The sequence below is a fragment of the Montipora foliosa genome, chromosome 3, assembly GCF_036669935.1.
Source record: "Montipora foliosa isolate CH-2021 chromosome 3, ASM3666993v2, whole genome shotgun sequence".
NCBI lineage: Eukaryota > Metazoa > Cnidaria > Anthozoa > Scleractinia > Acroporidae > Montipora > Montipora foliosa.
Genome location: NC_090871.1, coordinates 17,634,687 through 17,657,186, shown reverse-complemented (window position 1 = coordinate 17,657,186; position 22,500 = coordinate 17,634,687). Strand labels below are relative to the sequence as shown.

At 40.5% G+C, this 22,500-nt stretch overlaps 3 protein-coding genes across 3 annotated transcripts in view; all 3 read right to left on the bottom strand.

The window, feature by feature from the left end:
- LOC137994556 (BTB/POZ domain-containing protein 6-like) overlaps positions 1-1,897 on the bottom strand; it is a 2,672-nt gene extending 775 nt beyond the window's left edge. Inside the window, exon 1 of the mRNA XM_068840140.1 lies at positions 1-1,897. This exon is cut by the window's left edge and continues 775 nt beyond it. Within this exon, the coding sequence (XP_068696241.1) occupies positions 545-1,888 (1,344 nt within the window). The 5' untranslated portion in view covers positions 1,889-1,897 and the 3' untranslated portion in view covers positions 1-544.
- An 8,188-nt stretch (positions 1,898-10,085) lies between these two features.
- LOC137994555 (ras-like GTP-binding protein RHO) lies at positions 10,086-11,717 on the bottom strand. Its single transcript, XM_068840139.1, has 2 exons — positions 11,449-11,717; positions 10,086-10,786 (listed from the first exon to the last, which is right to left on the bottom strand). Exon 2 carries the CDS (start codon positions 10,784-10,786, stop codon positions 10,196-10,198), a length of 591 nt encoding a protein of 196 aa, XP_068696240.1. The 5' UTR covers positions 11,449-11,717; the 3' UTR covers positions 10,086-10,195.
- Positions 11,718-13,574: 1,857 nt separating this feature from the next.
- Positions 13,575-14,309, bottom strand: LOC137995337 (uncharacterized). Its single transcript, XM_068840911.1, has one exon. The coding sequence runs from the start codon at positions 14,307-14,309 to the stop codon at positions 13,575-13,577; it is 735 nt and encodes a 244-aa protein (XP_068697012.1).
- Between the last annotated feature and the right edge of the window lie 8,191 nt (positions 14,310-22,500).

Sequence of the window (22,500 nt, the reverse complement as noted above, 5' to 3'; positions counted from 1 at the left end):
TTTCACTGAAAGCGCCACCTACTGGATAACTTACTCACTATCCATTGTGCTACTCTATGAGCGTTGATAGCGCTTTTTATTAAAATTATACCTCTTAGATATTGCGTTTCTGGCGTTCAGACTTTACTCGATCATGCAAGGTTTTGCAGCTCACATACCGTGGAAACTGCACTACTCGTTTTGTGGTTTTGTGGAGTAAAATTTATAAAGTTCAGAGTTGAAATTCAGTGAAATAATTATTCCGTTCGCGCTTGTCGGATATTAGCTTGGTTGTAGCTACGCACCTCGTTGCCAATTTGCCATCGCATTTCCTACGCGAACCCGTTAAATATCGTTTGGATAGTGAATTATCCGGCAGGAAATTACTATTTACATAATTACTTAACAACCAACGATTGATGTCTTCACAGAAAGTACTATTCCCATTCCGATCGAATTTACTGACGATAAATTTCTTGCGAAGAATTTGTACGCCGAGTTCCCCCTTTTTCCTCGTGAATACCATCCCGTAGTGATTCATTGTTTGATATCACGCTGCAGCAGGTCATTCCACAAAAAAAAGGAACTCCGAGAACTGTCCCTTGATAGTACTGCTATCATTTCTCAAATTCCAATAATACAGGAATTCACTGGTCGACAAGAAATTGAATCTGACCCCAAACTGGTCTACAGAGGTTTGGCCATTCTCTCCGTACCGAGAAGGCGGACCTAAGATCTCAGCCTTAAAGCAGTAATGTTCACCTGCTCTTAAAGTAACCGGAGTTGCGAGCACAATTTCAAAGCCTTCATATTGCCCCACTTCATTCTGAACGAGTTTAGACAAGAAAGTACCCCTTTGAGTGCCAATAGTGTTGCCGTTGGTCTTCACAATCGTCAGGGTCACAGAATATTGGCCGCCGTCACTTCCAAAGAGACGCACGCCATGGAGTTTAACGTCCTTGGAAACAAAAACAACAATAGCATTTAAGGCGCCTTTTGTGTAACACCAACCGCTCTTGTGTGATTTAAACCTTGTGATGCTCTTTGCGAATCCAGGCCTTTTTGCTTCAGGAAACCCCACAGGTGTTTTGAGTACAGAACTGAAATACTTCATTAGGTCATAAGTCTCTCCTTGGGTCAGTACACCAGAATCGAGAACGACATCTGCAAACTCCATTTGTTCCATAGAAGGGAAACGAATCGCTTTTACAACCTGTTCACCCAAAACTCTTCTTTTGACAGGGCCCTCTGCTTCAATACCTTGCTTACAACACTCGTTCACCGCCCAGCAATCGACAGCTTTGAATAATTCTACCTCCTTGATGTTCAAAGATTCGTTTTGAACTAATTCCTCAAGCACTGTTCTTTCGATCTCCACGAAACCTTCGGATTTCAAAGCTCTCTTCGCGTCCTTCTCGATCACCTTCCAGCAGTGATCCAGCAGTGGTTTCTCTTCGTATTTTTGTGCCTCATGTAAGACGTAAAACACGTTTGACTCATCCAAATTTTTCTCCAGGAATGCCGAGCACTTGTCAGCCAAGTAAGGCAGCATATATTTCTTCGACAAATACAAGACCTGCATAACATTGTCCGGATTTAAGTTCAACTCGTCGCTGTATATAAATCGGAGCACCTCCAATAAGCTCTCGTACTCGCAATCTGAGATCTCTACAGAATCTTTCGTCTCAGCCAGATCACCATAGAACATCGCAAAAAACACTGGACTGCTCATAGCCAACACGAACTTGTGACATGGAATACTCTTCCTCTCGCATTCGCCTTCAGGGTTTCCAACGATAAACTTTACATCGCTCAAGAGTTCTTGGTGAAAAATGGCTTTGCATCTCTCCTTTATAGTGCATCTGCCGGTTAATTGCCAAAAGTCTTTAACGACTGTATCCAAAGACATGATTGTTCGCTTTAACGGGACCACCGATTTCTTAACGTATATCTCTTATCATGTCACGCTGCGTTTTATATTAAAGGCTCTTAGTCTCCTCGCGGCGGAAGTCGCCCCACATGCAGCTTGGGACTATGGCGTTATATCTCGCCAAAATTCAACTTTCGTGTTTTATGTTTATTTCACATTTCATCGTTGGTCTTTAGCGATTCGACATTCGAGTTTCTCATTTCGACATGCGAATTCACAATTCTACATTCGATTTTCATAATTCTACATTCGAGTTTCACAATTCTACAGTCGAGTTTCGCTTTGCGACATTACTCTCGAAAGCGCTACAGCTCATTCATCATTCAACCACAGGTAACCCAGGCTCACTCTGTAGAGAACATATAAGGCGAAGTTTAGGTCTGAAAATTTGCTGGAAAATGGAAATAAAAATCAATAAAACTTACCATGTGGTGAGCTGTTGTTGTCTTTAATACGTACGCGACGTTTCGGGGAAAATGGTCCCCGTTCACCTTACTTCATAATATAGTGACAAGGTAGGTGACGGAAGCCAGCTTATGGACTCCGATCGACCCAAAACAAGCACGATTTTTTTCGCGAAAATCGAATCCAGTCGCTAAATAAACACGCCAGGCTCGTGGAACATGAATTTCTCTAAACCATGAATCCACTGAAGCATCTCCAGGTAGCAACGCGAAGCTACCAGACTCCGTAAAACTTGTAAGTTAACCTGCTGAAATGGCGGCCAGAAAGCGTTGTACTCGCGAAATGTCCAATTCAAAATGGCACTGAGCTCTAGACGCCTGGTGACGAGTTTAATAAGTTCTGGAGGAAGGGGAGTCCCACATTGCTAAAAACAAAACTCACTGAGCAATCTGGGACTCCCCTCCCTCCAGGGGGACTTATTATACTCGTCACCAGGCGTTTTGAATTGGACACTTCGCGAGTACAACGCTTTCTGGCCGCCATTTTAGCAGGTTAACTTACAAGTTTTACGGAGTCTGGTAGCTTCGCGTTGCTACCTGGAGATGCTTCGGTGGATTCATGGTTTAGAGAAATTCATGTTCCACGAGCCTGGCGTGTTTATTTAGCGACTGGATTCGATTTTCGCGGAAAAAAATCGTGCTTGTTTTGGGTCGATCGGAGTCCATAAGCTGGCTTCCGTCTCCTACCTTGTCACTATACTATGAAGGAAGGTGAACGGGGACCATTTTTCCCGAAACTTCGTGTATGTATTAAAGAAAACAACAGCTCTCCACATGGTAAGTTTTATCGATTTTTATTTCCATTTTCTAGCAAATTTTCAGACCTAAACTTCGCCTCATATGTTCTCTATATTTACCTACACACAGTGAGCCTGGGTTACCTGTGATTCAACATGCAAGTCTTAGCATTTTACGTCTGCTTGCTCATTTTATGCATGTTTTACTTTTCACCTTCGGATATGCATGAGTGATTTTAACTTTTGAAAGAAAAACCACTGTACATACGCGGGGGCGGAAAATTCATAACCCATTGAATCGGATACTAACTGCCCTGGAAAAACTTGACAGATCCAATGAAGGTTGATGGATTCATGGTTTTGGGATGTTTCTGGGAATTCCACTTTCTATGGAGAAAGGGTTAGATCAAACGCGGTTAAGAGAAAACAAATAATAAAAGATTTCTGCGGCCGTCACTGACGCCAAATAGCCTGCTTTGAGGTTTGTGACTTGACGTCTGTGACGTGTGACGGCACTGATTCCGGTCGCCGTCCGTTTTGACAAAAACGTTGCGTGCTTAAAGCATAATTTCGTGTAACGAAATTACAAAAATTCGAAAATCTCAGAAAGCCTTTCAGAATCTTCTTCGTCAAAAGCCATCCGTCGATAAACCTTTTAGGTCCTGATTTGAATGCGTTCTCCACTTATCATTTCATAATTTTATCGTAGTATGTTATGTCTATATTTGTTTAAAATATTCGTATTTGAACTGGAATAGTATCGAACAACATGACGAATTAAGGTAATTCCCCAGAAATTCTTCTTCTATCAAACTTTTTTTGGAAACTTTTCATAATTAACATTCATGATATGAACATTAAAAAATGCAATAAAAAAATGGGGTCCCCGTGCTTGTTTACACGTCAGCAAGCTCTTAAAGCGGGGTATTTTTACTGTTTGCGCTTTAAAAATTCGAATCACCTTCATACAGAATTAAGTCGTCGTTACTTGAAAGATACAAAATTTTATTTTGAAAATAAAGTTTCTTTTATTCACATAAGCAGTATTGCTTCATCTGCGCCGTTTTTGATTGCTTGGTTGTGGGAATAGTGCACTCTTTGGGACAGTTCCGTGGTTAGCTTGAAGTCCTCGCCTTGGCCAAAATACACCCAGTACGGAACTGTTTTCCAAAAAAATTCATGTTCTACTATCAAACTTTTTTTCTTCTTCAAATATGTTCTTTATTAGATTGTTCTTAGCAAATACCTGAAAAAAGATTCGGGGGTCACCGTGCTCGTTTGAGAGAAAAAGAGCATTTCTTTCGCTATCGGACTCCCCTCCCTCCAGGGGGACTTATTATACTCGTCACCAGGCGTCCCGAGTTCAGTGCCATTTTGAATGGACACTGCGAGGACAACGGTTTCTGGCCGCCATTTTAGCAGGTTAACTTACAAGTTCTACGGAGCCTGGTGGCTTCGTGTTGCTACCTGGAGATGCTTCAGTAGATTCATGGTTTAGAGAAATTCATGTTCCACGAGCCTGGCTTGTTTATTTAGCGACTGGATTCGATTTTCGCGAAAAAAAATCTTCCGTCTCCTACCTTGTCACTACACTATGAAGGAAGGTGAACGGGGACCATTTTTCCCGAAACTCCATGTACGTATTAAAGACAACAACAGCTCACCACGTGGTAAGTTTCATCAATTTTTATTTCCATTTTCTAGCAAATTTCCAGACCTAAACTTCCCTCTTCTCCTTATTTACTTATGTGGCACACACAGTGAACCTGGGTTTACCTGAGATTAAAGCACAGTGCAATGTGAAGTGCTACTGCTAGTTTTGTACCCCATATGAACCATGTGAGCGTTAGCCCTACTAATGGAAATGGGCCTACACAAGGACAGAGAAAAACTCTGACCAGGGTGGGAATTGAACCCACGACCTTCGGGTTAGATCACCGCCGCTCTACCGACTGAGCTACAAGGTCGGACGGGAGCAGACCGTGTGAACTGAAGCTCTTAAAGTCACGGCAATGAACATGTACAAGTACAAGGAAGGGACAAACGTTAGCCGTGTAGCACTTATATTTCAACAGACTTAACTGATTAAAGTGTAATGTGAAGTGCTAGTTTTATACCACATATGAACCATGTGAGCGTTAGCCCTACTAATGGAAATGGGTCCACACAAGGACAGAGAAAAACTCTGACCATAAGCAGGGCTAACGATCACATGGTTCATTTGGGGTACAAAACTAGCACTTCACATTACACTCTAATCAGTTAATTCTGTTGAAATATAAGTACTACACGGCCATCGTTTGTAAAAAGTTAACCCTTCCATGCACATGTACATTACAGGAGTGTTGCTCTTCCCCCTGGACGGGATGCTAGTCCATCGCAAGGTTACCCTAGCTCAGCAGTATATTGGCGGTACCCGTGACAGTAGAACTCTACAACCAGGCTTTTTGTTCAGTCTATCTGGAAGGTGAAATTGAAGAATGGTTTCGCACCACCGTAGGGGTTCGTCAAGGCTGCCTACTATCCCCAACACTCTTCAATATCTTTCTCGAACGAATCATGACAGATGCTCTTGAAGGCCATGAATCAACAGTTAGCATTGGTGGCAGGACTGTCAGCAATTTGCGCTTCGCAGATGATATTGATGGCCTCGCTGATCAAAAGACTTAATCAGAGCTGTTCTGCTTTTGGTATGGAAATAAGTGCTGAGAAAACAAAAATCATGTCAAATACCCATGCAAACGAGGTTCAAAATGACCTTATAGTCAATGGCAGTTCTCTGCAACATGTGAATCAGTTTATATATCTTGGTGCTCTAGTGACTGATAATGGTTCCAAATCTGAAATCCTCTCCAGAATGGCCAAAGCACAAAGTTCTCTTTCAAAACTCAAAGTTGTTTGCGATGATAAATGTATTTCTGTATCTTCAAAAATAAGACTTTTACGATCAATGGTCATTTCTGTTTTTCTGTATGCCTGTGAATCCTGGACCCTCGACGCCTACCTAGAGAAAAGGGTAGCTTCTTTTGAGATGAGATGTCTCCGACAACTGCTAGGAATCGATTACAGGCAAAGAATATCTAATGACAGTGTTAGAGCGATGTTGACTGCCAAAATTGGACGTCATCAAGAACTTCTTGAGATTGTGAAGACCTGGAAATTGAAGTGTTTTGGTCACACCACACGTAGTGACAGCCTTGCCAAGACGTGGCTTCAGGGCACAGTCAGAGGTGGCAGAAGCAGAGGACGACGTAGGAAGAAGTGGAGTGACAACATTACTGAGTGGACGGGCCTCAGCTTCGCTGAGGCTACCAGGGCTGCCGGCTGCCGCGACGGCTGGCGTGGGACGTACGTGAGGCTGCTTCATCTGCTGGGCCCCAACAGCGCCGTGCGGCGTTAAGGGAGCAGTAACAGTAACAGTAACCCGTGACATATCTGGGTGAAGAGAGGCAATCTTGAGCCGACCTGTTCCTGTTTGAGGAACAACATATAGCGAAAGGCAAGCGACCCTGTGGGTGGACGTCCAGCGCGCTAATCACTACACCATCATGCCTCGTTGCGATACGGAAAATCTAACATTTTGCCAGCAATTCAGGCGCTTTTCAACCATTTGTAACCCTTTAAAAGTAAAGGGAAGAGGTGGAGTTTCTTGAAAAAAAAAAATGTAAAATGATCTAGAACCCGTAGATGAAAAAGGAAAAACAAATCGTTCAAGTAATTATTGAATTCTCGTCTCTTTTAACTTCCTGCGGTTATCCTTCCTTTCTTTCTTCTTGCAGATTCAGCGAAGCGATGCCTTTGCCCATTTTAGGATCACGGAAGGTGTAAACAGTGCGCTTTGGTGTCTTCTTAGACATTGTTGGGATTGGCGATATGCTCAATGTTGTTCCAAAGGGTCAATTTTGTAGTTCTGTAAATTAGTGGGCGTTCTTATTTTTTATATCACATGGGTGAACGTAGTCGGTCTTCGAGTATGGATATTTGTATTGCTATCGGTAGACTCGAGGCCTGCACGCCGCCCCCAAAAAAATGAACACGAACTGAAAGCAATGATCAGTCAAGGGTGAATTGGAGGAGCGACACCCAGCTAATTAATCGTAATAGAGAACCTGTGGAGCATCACAGGTGAAGGTATCGTAGTCATTTTTATCCACATGATTTACCTAAGTACATTGAAGCGTCCAAAAACCAGTCAAAGTGGGACTTGGGATTACGTTAACGTGAAGAGTAGTTTTTACGATTCTTCTACTTTTCCAGCAAAAACGTTTTGTTCCCAGGGTAGGACCAGCCAACAGGTTGGTTGCAAGACCCTGGGGACGAGGTGGGAGTTTTCACGTATTTTCAAGTCTCCAATGATCTTAAAGCTGCTTTTGACGGGGTTTTTGGTAAATTTCATTGTGGATGGGCAAAAACGTTCGTCCTTTTGCAAAGTCGGACCAATTATGTCATTTAATTATTTTATGAGAGTGGAATAAGCAAAGTGCGGATGCGTTTTACAGAAAAAATGGTTTATCGTTGCTGGGTTGTTTGTTTCAGAAGAGACAACGCCCATAAAACTACCTGTGGCACTACGGTGCTTTTAAAGGGACATATTGCTTCTCTTCTTTTTCGTGAGGGACAAGTATTTGTTCTGTCTCTTTTCTCCGCTCTTTACTTTTTAGTCCGCCGCTCAATTTTTTTTTCTGCCGCTCACTTTTTTCGCCGCTGATTTTTTTCCGCTGTTCTTTTTTTTTTGCTGCACACTTTATTTTCGCCGCTCATTTTTTCCTGCCGCTCACTTTAATTTTTTATTTGCCGCTCACTTTTTTCTGTCGCTCCCAATTATTTCCTGCTGCTCCCTTTCTTTTTGCTAGTCGTCTCTCTCTTTTTTCGCTGCAAGAGGATGAAACTACGGCGGCTTGGAATTTTAACTATTCGCAAATATTTTGCAATTCGCGTTTTTTTTTCTGTTTTTTCCCTTTCGGTTTCCTGCTGTTGAGACAATGCTTCGTTGGACTCCTGTTGTCAAGTGCTTAGGACTCAATGCGTTAAGATTGAATATCATCAGTGTTCACAAAACAGGTAACACCCAAATGGCAGGTTTAACAACTACATTTATAATTGCTTGCAACCTCGTTCCCAGGGTCTCTCATCTTCCCGCCCACTGGAGCGAGAGAGGGGTGGGAAGATGAGAGACCCTGGGAACGAGCTTGAATTGCTTCTTTCCTTATCCTCCATCCGTCCTCGTGCCAAGGTCTCTAACCGGATTACTTTCCATCTGCTCTCGAATCGCCGGACAACCGAGACTGATCTCATGGCTACGTATTTCGGTCTTGGCCTGGCCTATACGGAGATTTTGTCTTTTCTGGCTCGTTTTCATGATTTTTGTATCAGTCTACGACAACTCAAGAAAGTGCTTAGGTCCAAAGGTCTTTGTCGAAGGAAGAGATTTACCTGTTTTCTTGATGTCAAAAGTGATATCGAAAGCGAAATCTCTGGTAGTGGCAATTCAATTGGATATCGTCAAATGCACCAAAGGCTTTTATAAAATAATTAGGATAGTACGTGCACTGTCATTGGTCAATAGCTGTGTTTAGATGAGAGTATGGAAACACGGCTGTGACATCACACGAGTTTTGATTGGTTATGTAGTCAGACGCGAGTTTTGATTGGCTGGTTGGAAATATGAGTGTATTAAGAAAATCTGTTTCAATCTGGAAGTCAAAAAACTAGCATTTTTCTTCATTTGTCGAATTATCCTTGAGAAATATTTTATAAAAGCAATAGAGGACTTTTTTCCGTGTTTCCATAGCCTCATCTAAACACTCGGGGGAGTTGGGAGAATTCTCGACAGTTATGCAAACCCTCGACTGCGTACAAGTATACTGTCTCGAATTCTCCCAACTCCCCCTCGTGTTTAGATGAGGCTATGGATACACGGAAAAAGTCCTTGCTTAAATAACAGGTCACTGCATGGTAGGAAAGGGAAACAGTACGAGTCATCAGGAAATACCTCGACCCAGAGGGTGTTTTTTCGCGTTCAAGACGGGTATTTCGGAGACGATAATATTCTGTTCAGGGCCCAAACTACATGTGGCACCGGGATGGCTACGACAAACCAAAACCCTTTGGATTTGCCATTCATGGTGCTATTGATGGTTATAGTCGTCGTGTTCTCTGGCTTAAGGTTGGCCAAACTAACAATGACCCAAGGGTAATAGCAAGCTATTATCTATCTTGTATACGGCTGATCGGAGGAGTGCCAACTATTTTACGAGGTAGCCATTCAGAGTTTCCTTCGTCGTAACTCTTGTGATGCTTTCAGTGGAATGAACAGTTTCATGTACGGTCGTTCGGTTTCACATCACAGAATTGATGAAATGTGGCATTTTTGGGTAAATCAGACACCGACTGGTGGATTAAGTTTTTTTAAAGAATTGAGAGATTCAGGCCGATTTGACGACAGCAATCTACTTCACGTTGACTTTCTCAGGTTTTGGTTCACCACAGGGAGCCCACACAACCTGTTTTTGTAACCATTTGTAATTTTATAATGAATGTATTGGATTCACTGTTCACACTCGAATTTGCATAAAATTCGCCCGTCCACAAACAGCGCGGAATCGCCACCAGGTCATCCAGATGTCCTGTTCTTTCTCCCTCAATCACAAAACACCCTGGATTGCAAAACGGATACGTCAAGAGAGGACATTGAAATAGCCGAAGAAATGTGTTGTACAAGCCACCCGTAAATGAATTTAAACTTTGAAGAATTTGAAGAGCTAAAAGAATCTATTCATGGCGGACGATAGACTGAGTTATCCCTCGACTGCTGATGAATCCCTTGTGGTTTATAGGAAGATATGAATGGGTTATTAGGGTATTGTTTCAGACCAAAACATGTCAATCACGGGAAGAAAATATGTAATGTTCATACCCTTTAAAATAAACAGATCTGTGCAGCTTTATATACACAGAGGAGTAACCCCATCCTACTTCTATAAGGGTTGTATTTATTAGATTAGTTTTCCACTTTAATACGTCAAACGGCATTTCCAGTCACGGGAAGTTTCCTAAGACATGTTCAAAAGTTCTACCGGCTAATTTTACACTAAGCAACATTTTCGTTTATTTCGCCTTCCTTTCGTCATCAGTGCAGCTCTCGCAGCTGTTGTAAATACATCTCTAACTCCCTCTTTTGTTTTAGCAGAACATTCCAGGTAAGCATAGGCCTTGATTCTTTCACACATTAAAGATCCTTCTTCACTTTTAACGGGCTCTTGTTTCATCTTGGATAACTCTCTCTTTGTGCTTTCGTCATTTTTCAGATCTTTCTTGTTACCGACCAATATAATTGGTACATCTGGGCAGAAATGCCTAACTTCAGGAGTCCATTTTTCAAGAACTTTAGCTAAACTCTCAGGACTATCAAAGGAGAAGCACATCAGAATAACATCAGTGTAAAGATAGGAAAGAGGTCGTACCCTGTCATATTCTGCGTCTCCCACCGTATCCCAGAATCCTAGCTCTACTGTCTTGTCATCAACTCTGATACCAACAAGATAACTCTCAAAAACTCTTGGTACGTACTCTACAGGGAATCGATCTCTGGCGAACGTAGTGTAAAGGCAGGTTTTTCCACAGGAACTGTCACCTACGGTGACCATCTTTTTGCTAATGGGTCTGTTGGCTGCCATCTTTAAACAAAGTAAACGTTTTATTATACACAGTACTTAAAGGGAATCTTGGCTAAAAAATAGTTCTGTCCCAAACCACACGCTGGTGAAGAATTATCAACTCGTACGTAAATAGACATTTTGACTGAATCGGTAAATACGCGGTCAGCTGGTGCGAACCTTGACTGCGAGCAGTCTCTCTTTTCCTCCAAAATCCGTGAGGGACAACCCAAAGCAAGTGAGCGTGCGAGCGTGACTGTGAGCGCGACATGCGAGCGGCAGAGACGCTCATAGTCATGCTCGGACGCTTACTTGTTTTGCGTTCTTTCCCACGGATTTTCGAGGAAAAAAGAGACCGTGGGAGCCGAGTAGACTCCGAGAGGAAGCTGTGACAAGTTGCGTGACTTGTTATTAATATCTAACTATTGTAGGTACTGCATGGGTTTTGTTATATTGTTGATTAGCTAATGAGCTAGTGATTGCACAACCCAGGTTCTCAAAATTATGCAAGTCAGGCTTCGTGGAGTCTATGATGTGGTAAGTTGCTCCGAATAAACTCTGAAACGGTTGAACGCCTGTTTCTTACAGAAGCCGATAAATTTCGGAATTTCGCGGGTCGACCGCGTCATGAATGTAACTTTCAGATGAAGCGTTGTTTTTGTAGCAAAGCAATTCCAACCTACCTTTCCACAATCAAGGAAGCCTTCCTTTACAGAGACTGTGTACGTACGGCAGTCGAAGAACTCAGAAAATGACAAACAGTTGGCCAACCACCTTCAATTTATATTCTCAGAGTAGTTCCCTAATTCAAGGTGCTGACCTCATTGTATTAGGGAAAACCCCCTTGGCAATCATTTCATCGTCACGGTTCAGATTCTTCAAAACCATGCCAAGAGAAGATCTGTGAATACAAACAGCACAAGTCTTGAACAATGCAGCCCCGTTTTATTCTGTACTGGCCATTTGTGAGTCCTATCTTAACCTGGAGTATAGCATCGAAATGAATTTCGTAATTCGTCAAGCCGCGCTATTGGCTCGTCACGCAATCTTCCTATTACTCACCAAGGGCGGTAAAATGCTTTTATTCCTTTCTGGTTTCAAAAAATCTCTCACTCAATTCTTTTTTACTCAAATTTTCGATATTGCTTTTAGCAAACTTTCTCTTAGTATCTGTCTACGTGTCTCCTTACAAGGAAGCTTTTCATTGGAAAGACGTATTTTCTAAAAATAGTAGCAGATATATTAGACTGTCTGAAATGTGCTTTAACGCACTGTCATCATGTTTAGGAGCCTCGAAATGGTCTTTAATCGTGATATCAAACAAAATTTCGATGTATTCGAACAAATCGTGCCATTATTTTTCCTTTGAATTTAGCTGTCTTTCGCGAAACTCTTTGTTGTCACTCTTCATTCTATTCCTGGTTTTTGATCATGGTGTGTTAAAAAGCGCATTGTTTGAAACACGTCACTTTACTCTTGGCAATACAACATTGTTGAAAGGGCGGCTACACGCTTCAACATTTGTTGTATGTTGGAGAAAATGTTTGCTCGAAATCGAGTTCAAGTTCAAGTTTCAAGTTCATTTGCAAAAAATTACAGATAAATTTTACAATGAACACTACACGCGTATAGCGATGCCAATCGAGGCGTGCAGTGTAATCGCGTACATGGCACTAAACTTACTAGAAACAATATTAAGACAAAATAAAACCTCACAATACACATTGAGCCATCACACAGTAGACAGACTGAAGAAACGTTTTAAGAATAAAAAGTAACAACACTATCCGACGTTTCGGAGTCAGACATGACCCCATTATCAAGGTTAAACTGTACTGGAAAATTCGCAATTTAAATATAACGGGCGTTAGTCAAAACAAAGACTTATGCATAAATGGAAATTAAACGATAGTTGACACTAAGATATTTACAATTTTTGCTAGAATACAAAAGGCGAAGGTCAAACAAAAACTTTAGCACGAATGGAATCTGACTGCTTATTTCGTGATGGTTGACGCTCACGTATCAAAAGCATCTCGTGAACGAGACAGTCAAATTTCGATTTGCATTTCTTTAGGATCGTAAAATGTGCTTTAAGTTCAGGTTTGTGCAGATCGTATTTCGTCTTCATGTGTCGACCAACCGAAGATGATAGGGATTTGTGTTCCTCTATACGCTGATGTAATGTAGTCCACATCGCATAGACCACATTTAAAATAATAAACAACACATTGGTTATTTACAACATTTGGCTTGTTTTCGCGGTGTTTGAGATGACTTTCAATCTTACGATTAATAAACACAGGAACAATCTCGATGGTGTTACCAATTTTAACGCTCAGATCTTTGAGTCGTCTCCGCAGCACGTTAGCTGACTTCTGATCTTTGTACGGTAATACAATGCGGACGGTTTTTCCTTGGTATTGCGCTTGTGGTGGTTTCTGGGCATCCGATTGAACATAGTCGACAAAATTCTTAACAGATCTGTTAATTAAGTCTTCCGGGTATTTAAGGCGTTTGAAAATATTTTTGAGCTTTTCGCTCTCATCAGAGAATAATTGCCAACTTGAGGACAACCGATAGGCCCTGTTAAGCATGGTCGTAAGCAGGCCAGTCTTATAACGATGGTCCACGTGACTATGGTAGTGTAGTACTAAGCCTTCGGTAGACACAGGTTGATATCCGAGGACCATTCTTATCAAGAAGCATTCCAAGGAAAGGTAGTTTACCATTGGTCGCGATTTCCATGGTGAAATGTAGAGACGGATGAATGCTGTTTAATTCACCAAGGAAAACATGAGCGACTGATTCACAAGATATTACGGTAATTGTATCGTCTACGTACCGTCTGTAGTAATCTGGCAAATCTAAAGAAGGCATTGGCCATTAGGGGGCCTAGGGGAGACCCCATGCCTACTCCATCCTTCTGTTCATACAGTTCACCATTATATTGGAAGAGCTGGTGTTTGGTAGTTAATTCTAGCAGTTCGATCAGGTCTGATTTGGTGATATGTAGGTTGTTAGTTTTGTTGAACCAATTGTCACGAAAAGCCTTGGTGGCAAGTATCTCTATCGTCTCGTCCAAAGGCACATTTGTAATCAAAGAAGTTACATCATATGATACTAAAATATCATTCTCGTTAAAATCGAGTTGAGTAACTTCCTCCGCAAATTCAAAAACGTTTGTGATGGTATGATGATTGAGAGAGAGAGGTTTTAGCTTTTCGTCAAGCCATTTTGCCAGCTGAAAGTTGTATGTTCCTGTTGCGGATAGTATGGGTCTAACAGAGAGGTTCTTCTTGTGCGTCTTCGGCAGGCCGTAAAGATGAGCTAAACGCGAGCCCTGTGATAGTAGCGATTTAGCGACGTCCTTGGGGAGAATTCTCTTTATGGCGTTGTTAACAAGTTTCTCTTTTTCTAAGAGGGGATGGTAATACTTGGGCGGTCGACCTTTCGCTTTTGGTCTTTCTGAGCTAATAGGGACGAATTTCGTGCTGTCATCGATGGAGGACACGATCTGGACAAACCTGAACTTAAAGCACATTTTACGATCCTAAAGAAATGCAAATCGAAATTTGACTGTCTCGTTCACGAGATGCTTTTGATACGTGAGCGTCAACCATCACGAAATAAGCAGTCAGATTCCATTCGTGCTAAAGTTTTTGTTTGACCTTCGCCTTTTGTATTCTAGCAAAAATTGTAAATATCTTAGTGTCAACTATCGTTTAATTTCCATTTATGCATAAGTCTTTGTTTTGACCTAACGCCCGTTATATTTAAATTGCGAATTTTCCAGTACAGTTTAACCTTGATAATGGGGTCATGTCTGACTCCGAAACGTCGGATAGTGTTGTTACTTTTTATTCTTAATACGTTTTCTAAATCGATCCTTCTCGAAGAAACGTTGCATAATTATTACAATATTATTAAAATAAGTGAATAAAAAAAAATAAATAAATGAGTAAATAAATAGAATAAAGCAATTATACAGTGCGATAGTATGAATATTCAGTTTTTTTATCAATGAGTAGTCATCAACATAAGCATCCTAAACTCCAAGTACTGTAAGCAGAAATTTCCTAATTCGTCTTTTGAATGGCCTTTTTGTAAGCGCGCGCCAGTCAGGATGAAGAGAGTTCCATAATCCTATTCCAAAGTTTACAAAAGACTTCAACTGTAAGCTCAGTCGCGATTCACCAACATAATAGTTGCCCATAGTTGATGATCGAGTAATGATATTTATGAATGTTAGGTGAACGATCAGGACCGAACGATTAAATAGTTTCTATTTATTTTTTGTTTTTTATTTTTATTTTTGCAATTTAATGGCATCAAAGGCAACACATACTAATAAGAATTATAATATTAATAGCCATATGGATAATCCGTAAAGGAGTCCAGGACCCCATAAAAAAGAACAGATCACCAATGAATATATACTAATACAAAATACGAAAATACAGTAGTAAAATCAAAATAAAATCAATAATTCAACAATGGACAACTAATTTAATGTATTGTCCAATAAAAACTTCTTAACTCCCCGCTTAAAAATATTTACACTTACTGCCTTATGAATATCATAGGGCAGAAGATCCCAAGTCTTTGAATTCTTTAACTTCTTCCAAAGGAGAATTATCCAAGGAATAATTAGAGACTAAAGGTTGCCTTTTCTCTGTTAATCTCATAACTTTTCACTTTTTGACATTAAAAACCATGGCATTGCAAATACTCCACTGATGTAGATTATCCAAGTCCCGCTGGAAACAAAATTGATCACTAGCATCATCAATGACTCTTGAAATTTTACAATCATCAGTAGTATTTCCAGGGAGAACGACATCGGGTAAGTCACTAATAAATACTACAAAAAATAACGGCCCCAAAATGGAGCCCTGTGGGACACCAGACGGAACTTCTAACCAGGTGGAGGAGAGACCATCCAACACAGTTCTTTGCCAACGATTACTCGAGTAACTCTCACACCACTGTAGTAGGGAGCCAGAAATTCCAAAACTACAGAGCTTCCGCAGTAAGATTGAATGATTCACTCTGTCAAAAGCCTTGGAGAAGTCCAAGAAAGCAACATCCACCTGTCGTCCCTCGTCCAAAGCTGTGACCCATTGATGATGAGTGAGGACCAATTCTGTCTCACAAGATTTCCCCTTTACGAATCCATGCTGCCACTCAGATAAATAAGGCGAAACATGTGCATAAATAGCAGTATGCACAAGACGCTCCAAACATTTTGCTGGAATAGGTAACAGGGAAATTGATCTGTAATTTTCCACAAATTCCTTATTATTGTTCTTATGTATTGGAGTGATGTTAGCGAATTTCCACAAAGTGGGCATGACTCCTGACCTTAGAGATAGATTAAATAAATGTGACAAGGGAACCGACAGTTCCTTCGCACAGATTTGTAGAATTCTGGATGGTATATTATCCACACCAGGTGATTTATGGATGTCAAGCCTTCTTAAAATTCCCTGCACTTCAAATGCTGTGGTTGTAACGTTCAGTAACAAGTTGGGATTCACAACATCTGTAGTCGGGTTGTTAACATCAACTGAATCTATTGAATAAATTGTTCCACCTTGGAAGACGTATCTGTAGAACAAACACTATCATAAATAACAGTCTCTGGAATTCTCTTACTTTTAGATTTAACGGAGTAAAATGACCAGAAATGTTTAGGATTGTGCTGAAGTTTCCCAGACAGAGATTTAAGATAGTTATAATAACTTGTATTAATAAGTCTCTTTGTTTCCTTTCTCAGCTCCTTGAATTTTAAGAATATACCCGGTGAACCATTTGATTTGACTTGCTTCCATAATTTCCTCTTCTTCCTAATTAGTTTCATTATATCCTTACAAATCCAGGGAGGCCTAGAGCGTCGCTTGAGTGTTATCTGTGGTATATGTTGATTGACAGCAGCAAACAGGAGATCCTGAAACTTTATCAGACCTGTATCAATACAGTTATCGCATGTAACTAGATTCCAGGGAATAGATTGTAAGGTCTCCTGCAAACCTTTAAAATCAGCCTTTTTGTAGCAATATACCTTTCACTGAATAATTTTAGGCCTTCTCATCTCAGCATGAAACTTAAAGGTAAATGGATGATTGTCTGAGTCAAATACATGCGGATGCACCACTACATCTTCAACAAGGATGTCATTATTGGTTAGGACCAGATCCAAAATATTGCCAGAAGGTCCAGAATTTCTTAGATCTCGAGTTGCATGCAGGTTCTTTTGTACCAAAAAGAAATCATCCAAAATACTACAAAAATCCTCAGTTTCAGGGTGTGGCTTCGTAGGGCATCCAAGATTTCAATCAATATGTGAAAAATTAAAGTCCCCAGTTACAACAAGATTTGAAAGACCTGTTCTAGAATATTTAACCAAAAACTCTCTAAATTGTGACAAAAATAACTCATCTGCGTCCGGTGGTCTATAAAATGCAGAAAGGAGAACACAAATAGTAGGGTTTGGACGAATTTCAAGAGCTATCATCTCTTAGACTAACTTAACCTCCAAGTCAGACCTGTGAATACAAGAAATATGATTCCTGACTACTATAAGCACTCCACCACCCCGTCTATTACATCTATCCTTCCGAAAAATATTATAGCCTTCAAGCTTGAGTTCAAAGTCCTGATAGTTACGATCCAGCCATGTCTCAACTATAACAACAACATCAAACGAGTCCATAAGTAGCAATGCTTGTAGGTCAAAAACTTTGTTCCGTATACTTCTGGCATTTAAAAATAAAACTTTGGGAAAAATATTTCGCACACCGTCGGTAGAACCTGAAAGCGACGACTGTAGGCTGGCATTGATATCTCCCGTAGTAGATTCCTCGAAGAACGAATCGGTGAAGTTAAAGGGAAAAGTACAATTGGAACAGGACCAAGTTTCATCGGAGGAACCCAATTCAATATATGTTCTAATATCCATGTTGATACATTTGATGTGGTGCCATGTACAACAGCCGTCACAGAGAATTCCTTTTTGATTTGAGCGAACAGAATTAGAGCAAAGTCCACACGGATGCTTCCACCTGGGCTGCTTTCTTTTAACACGAGTAGTGTTGTCGTGTGCCGATGTACTGCCATAACCAGGATTCGGATGAATATCCCCACATAACAATAAGTTATCCAGTTGGAATGAGGCAGGTGAATTGCTATAATAGCTAATTTTACGAAAGAAGAAATGCCTCTTACGCTTAAAAAATATAGTTCAAAAGTGGGACTTCAATACAATGTAAAAATTCGCCAACAGTCCCAAAAAAAGTGTCACTAAATATCGGCGGGCATTTTGCGATGTTGGATGAAACACTAACGCCCCAAAAAGTCGAAAATAATAGAAAAAGGAGAGAGCGAGCTAAAGCACGTCCAGCTCTCATGCTGACCGCTGAATGATCTTCGGTACAGAATTATTAGAAATATCATGCACAAGGGTAGATACTGTTTCAAAGTAAAGCATATCGATTGGCAGAATATTAGAAGAGACAAACAGTGGGATAGCATGGGATCTAGTATTACAAAAGAAAATAAAGAAGAGGGCTTGTTTTTTAAGAACAAGAATCTTCCTTAAATCAGACTGATCAGCTTGGCCCCAAGCAGCTATACCGTAATACATGTTAAATACGAGTGATCGATAAATTTGAAGAACGGTGTTCAATGGTAAATAGTGCCACAATCTCGCTATTAAACCATCAATTTTGCTGATCTTAGAAGCGATGTAATCACTGTGTTGTTTCCAAGTTGACTGCTTGTCAATTAGGACCCCAAGAAATTTACATAATCCTTGTTTTCAAGAGCTGTAACAGCGTTCATATTGTTATCTTGTATTTTTAAGCATATCTGACATTTATATAAATTAGGAAGAGTAAAGGTCCTAGAACAGAACCTTGTGGGACTCCAGTGACCGAATTCCTCTTGGAAGACACATGATTATCAATTTGAGTTGTCTGAGTACGGTGAGCCAAGTAAGACGAAAACCAGTTATTGACAATACCGCTAATTCCATAATGATAAAGCTTGCTAAGTAAAATAGAATGGTCAACCGTGTCAAAGGCCTTTTTAAGATAAATGAAAATGCCACATGAGAACATGCATTTTCTTATCCAAGTTCATCTGATACTGAAATTAAGAGGAAGTCCTTTTCAAGAATTGGTGCAAAACTGTGGAATGAGATACCAACTAAGTTAAGGGCACTCCCTAAAGCTACTTTTAAAAAGAAAATAAAAATGATTTCGTTAAATATATTGGAAAATGAAGATTCTTATAAAGATTTAGAATCCATCATATCAAAAGTTAACTTTTACTCATCATAGCTGTACATCCTTATTTTCCGATCCTGTTTTGTCCCAGATTCTTCGCATTTGCTATGTAGCCTAAATGAACCAGTGCAATACGAGTTTCTCTGAAGTAGTTCTTCTTTTGCCTTTTCTGTAATACCTTTCTTTTTCCTTTAAACAAAGGTTAGCAGATTTCATTTATTTTTATTTTTCCTGGCCCGCCTCGATTAGCTTTCGCTACCTTGTGGTGCCAGGTCTGTTATTACTGTATCATGTGCAAAAATGTAATAAAGTTGTCTTGTCTTTGTCTATCTGAATGGAATTCACAATGTCAAGTATTGCATGTTGGGTGGAGGATTTCTCTCGAAAACCACATTGCGCTTAATATAACAGTTCATTTTCCTCACTAAACGATTTTAGACGATTATACATACGTTTCTCAAAAATTCGATTAAAAATGGAGAGAAGAGAGATCGGACGGTAGTTATTTGGATCGGTCTCATCATCACACTTAAAGATCGGGATCACTTTCGCATGTTTAATTTTGAAGGATATATTCCTGTTGGAATGAACATATTCATTATTTCCGCAAGGGGTAAAGAAATTATACCCTTCGCACATTTCAATGCACTAACAGGGCAAGAATAAGGCCCTTAAGCCTTATTGGGCGAAAGGAATGAGATTTCATTTTCAATTTCAAGAGTAGTGACAGGTTTAAAGAAAAAGGATCGAGAATGAAGGGGTTTAATATTTGTAATATATTCACTAAAGTGATGATTGCTGTTAGGCACTTTAGCAGCAAGATTCTGGCCAACTGAAGAAAAGAAGTCATTAAGCACATTAGGGGATTCAGTGGGATTATGGGTTATTTCGTGGCAGTCTAAACGCCTTAGAGCCGTGATAGGTTTGGATTTCAACTTATTTCGGTTCATGGTCTCATTAATTCCAGCCCAAGTTTTCTTCATATTGTTAATATGAAGAAAAAAGTAAAATCGTTCTCTGGTAAAAAGGTTTGAAAAAACTATGAGCTTTCGACAGACTGAACTGCTGCCTTCAACGGATAAAAATGTGTGAAGCCTAAAAGCGAAAGAAATTTAAATATAACGAAAAATTCGCATAAATTAAAGGGTAAAAGCATGTAGTGGAAAGAATGTTTAAAATGCTAAGAAAATTAGTGTTTCTTTAAGAGAATGTGATATTGTCTTGGGAGCGGGCACGAATTGTTGTCTGCCCCTACAGTTTTTGCCGTGTGCCATGACTCCAATGTCTCTCTGCTCCGGTTGTTCGCTTTGTCAATGATTTTAGAATTGTTAAAGTCAATATCATGATTAAAAATCCACGCGTGTTTTGCGACATTTGAGCCTTTAGTACAATGCTTTAAGTTCCTCATATGTTCCTTTCTCCTAGTAGTAAAGGATCTTTTAGTTTCGCCAATGTAGCTCCACGGGCAAGATGCGCATGGAATTTTATAGATGACATTGCACTGGTCGTCTTCGGCAGGTCGAAACTTAGGGATAGGGAAATGCTGCTGTAAAGTTTTAACTGGTCTGCTAGTGACTTGGATGTCGTGTTCGTTGAGGATTCTTGTGAGAGGTTCCGTGATGCCTTTGATGTAGGGAAGGTCTGCAAAGTTGCGTCGGTTTGTTGGCTCAACCCATTTAAAAAACATACCAACCAACTCTTCTGGAGTAGGTGTAGGTGGTGGAGGCCTCGCTTTCTTTCTTATAACATCAGCAGCGATTTTTTTGGGATAGCCGTTGGAGTGTAAAGCGGCGCAAACACGAGCAGTTTCACGGGTCTTTCCAACTTGTGTGTTGGGGAGATTCAAAGCTCGATGCAAGAGTGTCTCAGCGGTGCTGATTTTATGTTTCCTGTCATGGTGTGAATGGAAGTCGAGATATCTATCCGTATGCGTGGGTTTGCGGTAGATGTCGACCAAAAGTTTTCCGTTATCGCGCGAAATGAGGGTGTCAAGAAAGGGTAGTTGGCCGTTGGACTCGTGTTCGATGGTGAAAGAAATATGCTGATCGATTGAGTTCAATGAATTGTGAAAGGAGGCAACAGTGTCGCTCTTAATAATGCAGAAACTGTCATCTACATACCGCTTCCAAAATTTCGGCGAGACAGTAGTCGTGTTGATTGCTGTTTTTTCGATTTCTTCCATGCATAGGTTGGCTACTACAGGGCTGACGGGGCTACCCATAGCACAACCGTGGATTTGTTTGTAAATGGTGTCATTGTAAACGAAGAAGTTATTGGACAGCACAAAATTCAATAAGGAAATTATGTCCTCGATGTCTAGGTTGGTTCTGGAATGGAGAGACAAATCGTCCTCTAATTTCTTCCTGATATAATCGCAAGCTTTGTCGACAGGGATGGCGGTGAATAGAGACACCACATCAAAGGAAACCATGGGTTCATCATCTTGGATGTTAACGTCGGCTATTTCGTTAGAGAACTCCTGTGAATTAGCAACTGAGAACCCATCACGATTTTGGATCGGTGCAAGGATGTCGGTGAGGAATTTAGAAGTGTTGTAAAGTGCAGAGCCAATGCAAGTCACGATAGGTCTGAGAGGGTAGCCATCTTTGTGGTGTTTGATAGAACCGCGGATCGCTGGTGGAATGCCGTCGGTAGATCTTAATTTAAAGTATGTATAGTCGTCAATCTTTTGTTGTCTCTTAAAGTTCAGGAGCGTCGCGTTCAATTCACGCTCGATTCGACCGAACGGAGATCTTGTGACAACTTCATAGGTACTTCGGTCGGCAAGGAGGGACTCCATTTTGCTGTCGTATTCTTCTCTATCCAACACAACGAGGCAATTTCCTTTGTCAGCTTTCATGATGACTCTGGAGCGGTCTTTCTTTAACGCATGTAAAGCTTTGCTTTCTTCTTTAGAGATGTTGTGATTAGGTAAAGAAGCCCTTTGGAGGATCGCAGCCGCAGAGGTTCGTATTTGATCTTTAGATTCAACAGGTAAATATGAGATAGAGGCTAGTGCAATGTCATCTATAAAATTCCATGCGCATCTTGCCCGTGGAGCTACATTGGCGAAACTAAAAGATCCTTTACTACTAGGAGAAAGGAACATATGAGGAACTTAAAGCATTGTACTAAAGGCTCAAATGTCGCAAAACACGCGTGGATTTTTAATCATGATATTGACTTTAACAATTCTAAAATCATTGACAAAGCGAACAACCGGAGCAGAAAGACATTGGAGTCATGGCACACGGCAAAAACTGTAGGGGCAGACAACAATTCGTGCCCGCTCCCAAGACAATATCACATTCTCTTAAAGAAACACTAATTTTCTTAGCATTTTAAACATTCTTTCCACTACATGCTTTTACCCTTTAATTTATGCGAATTTTTCGTTATATTTAAATTTCTTTCGCTTTTAGGCTTCACACATTTTTATCCGTTGAA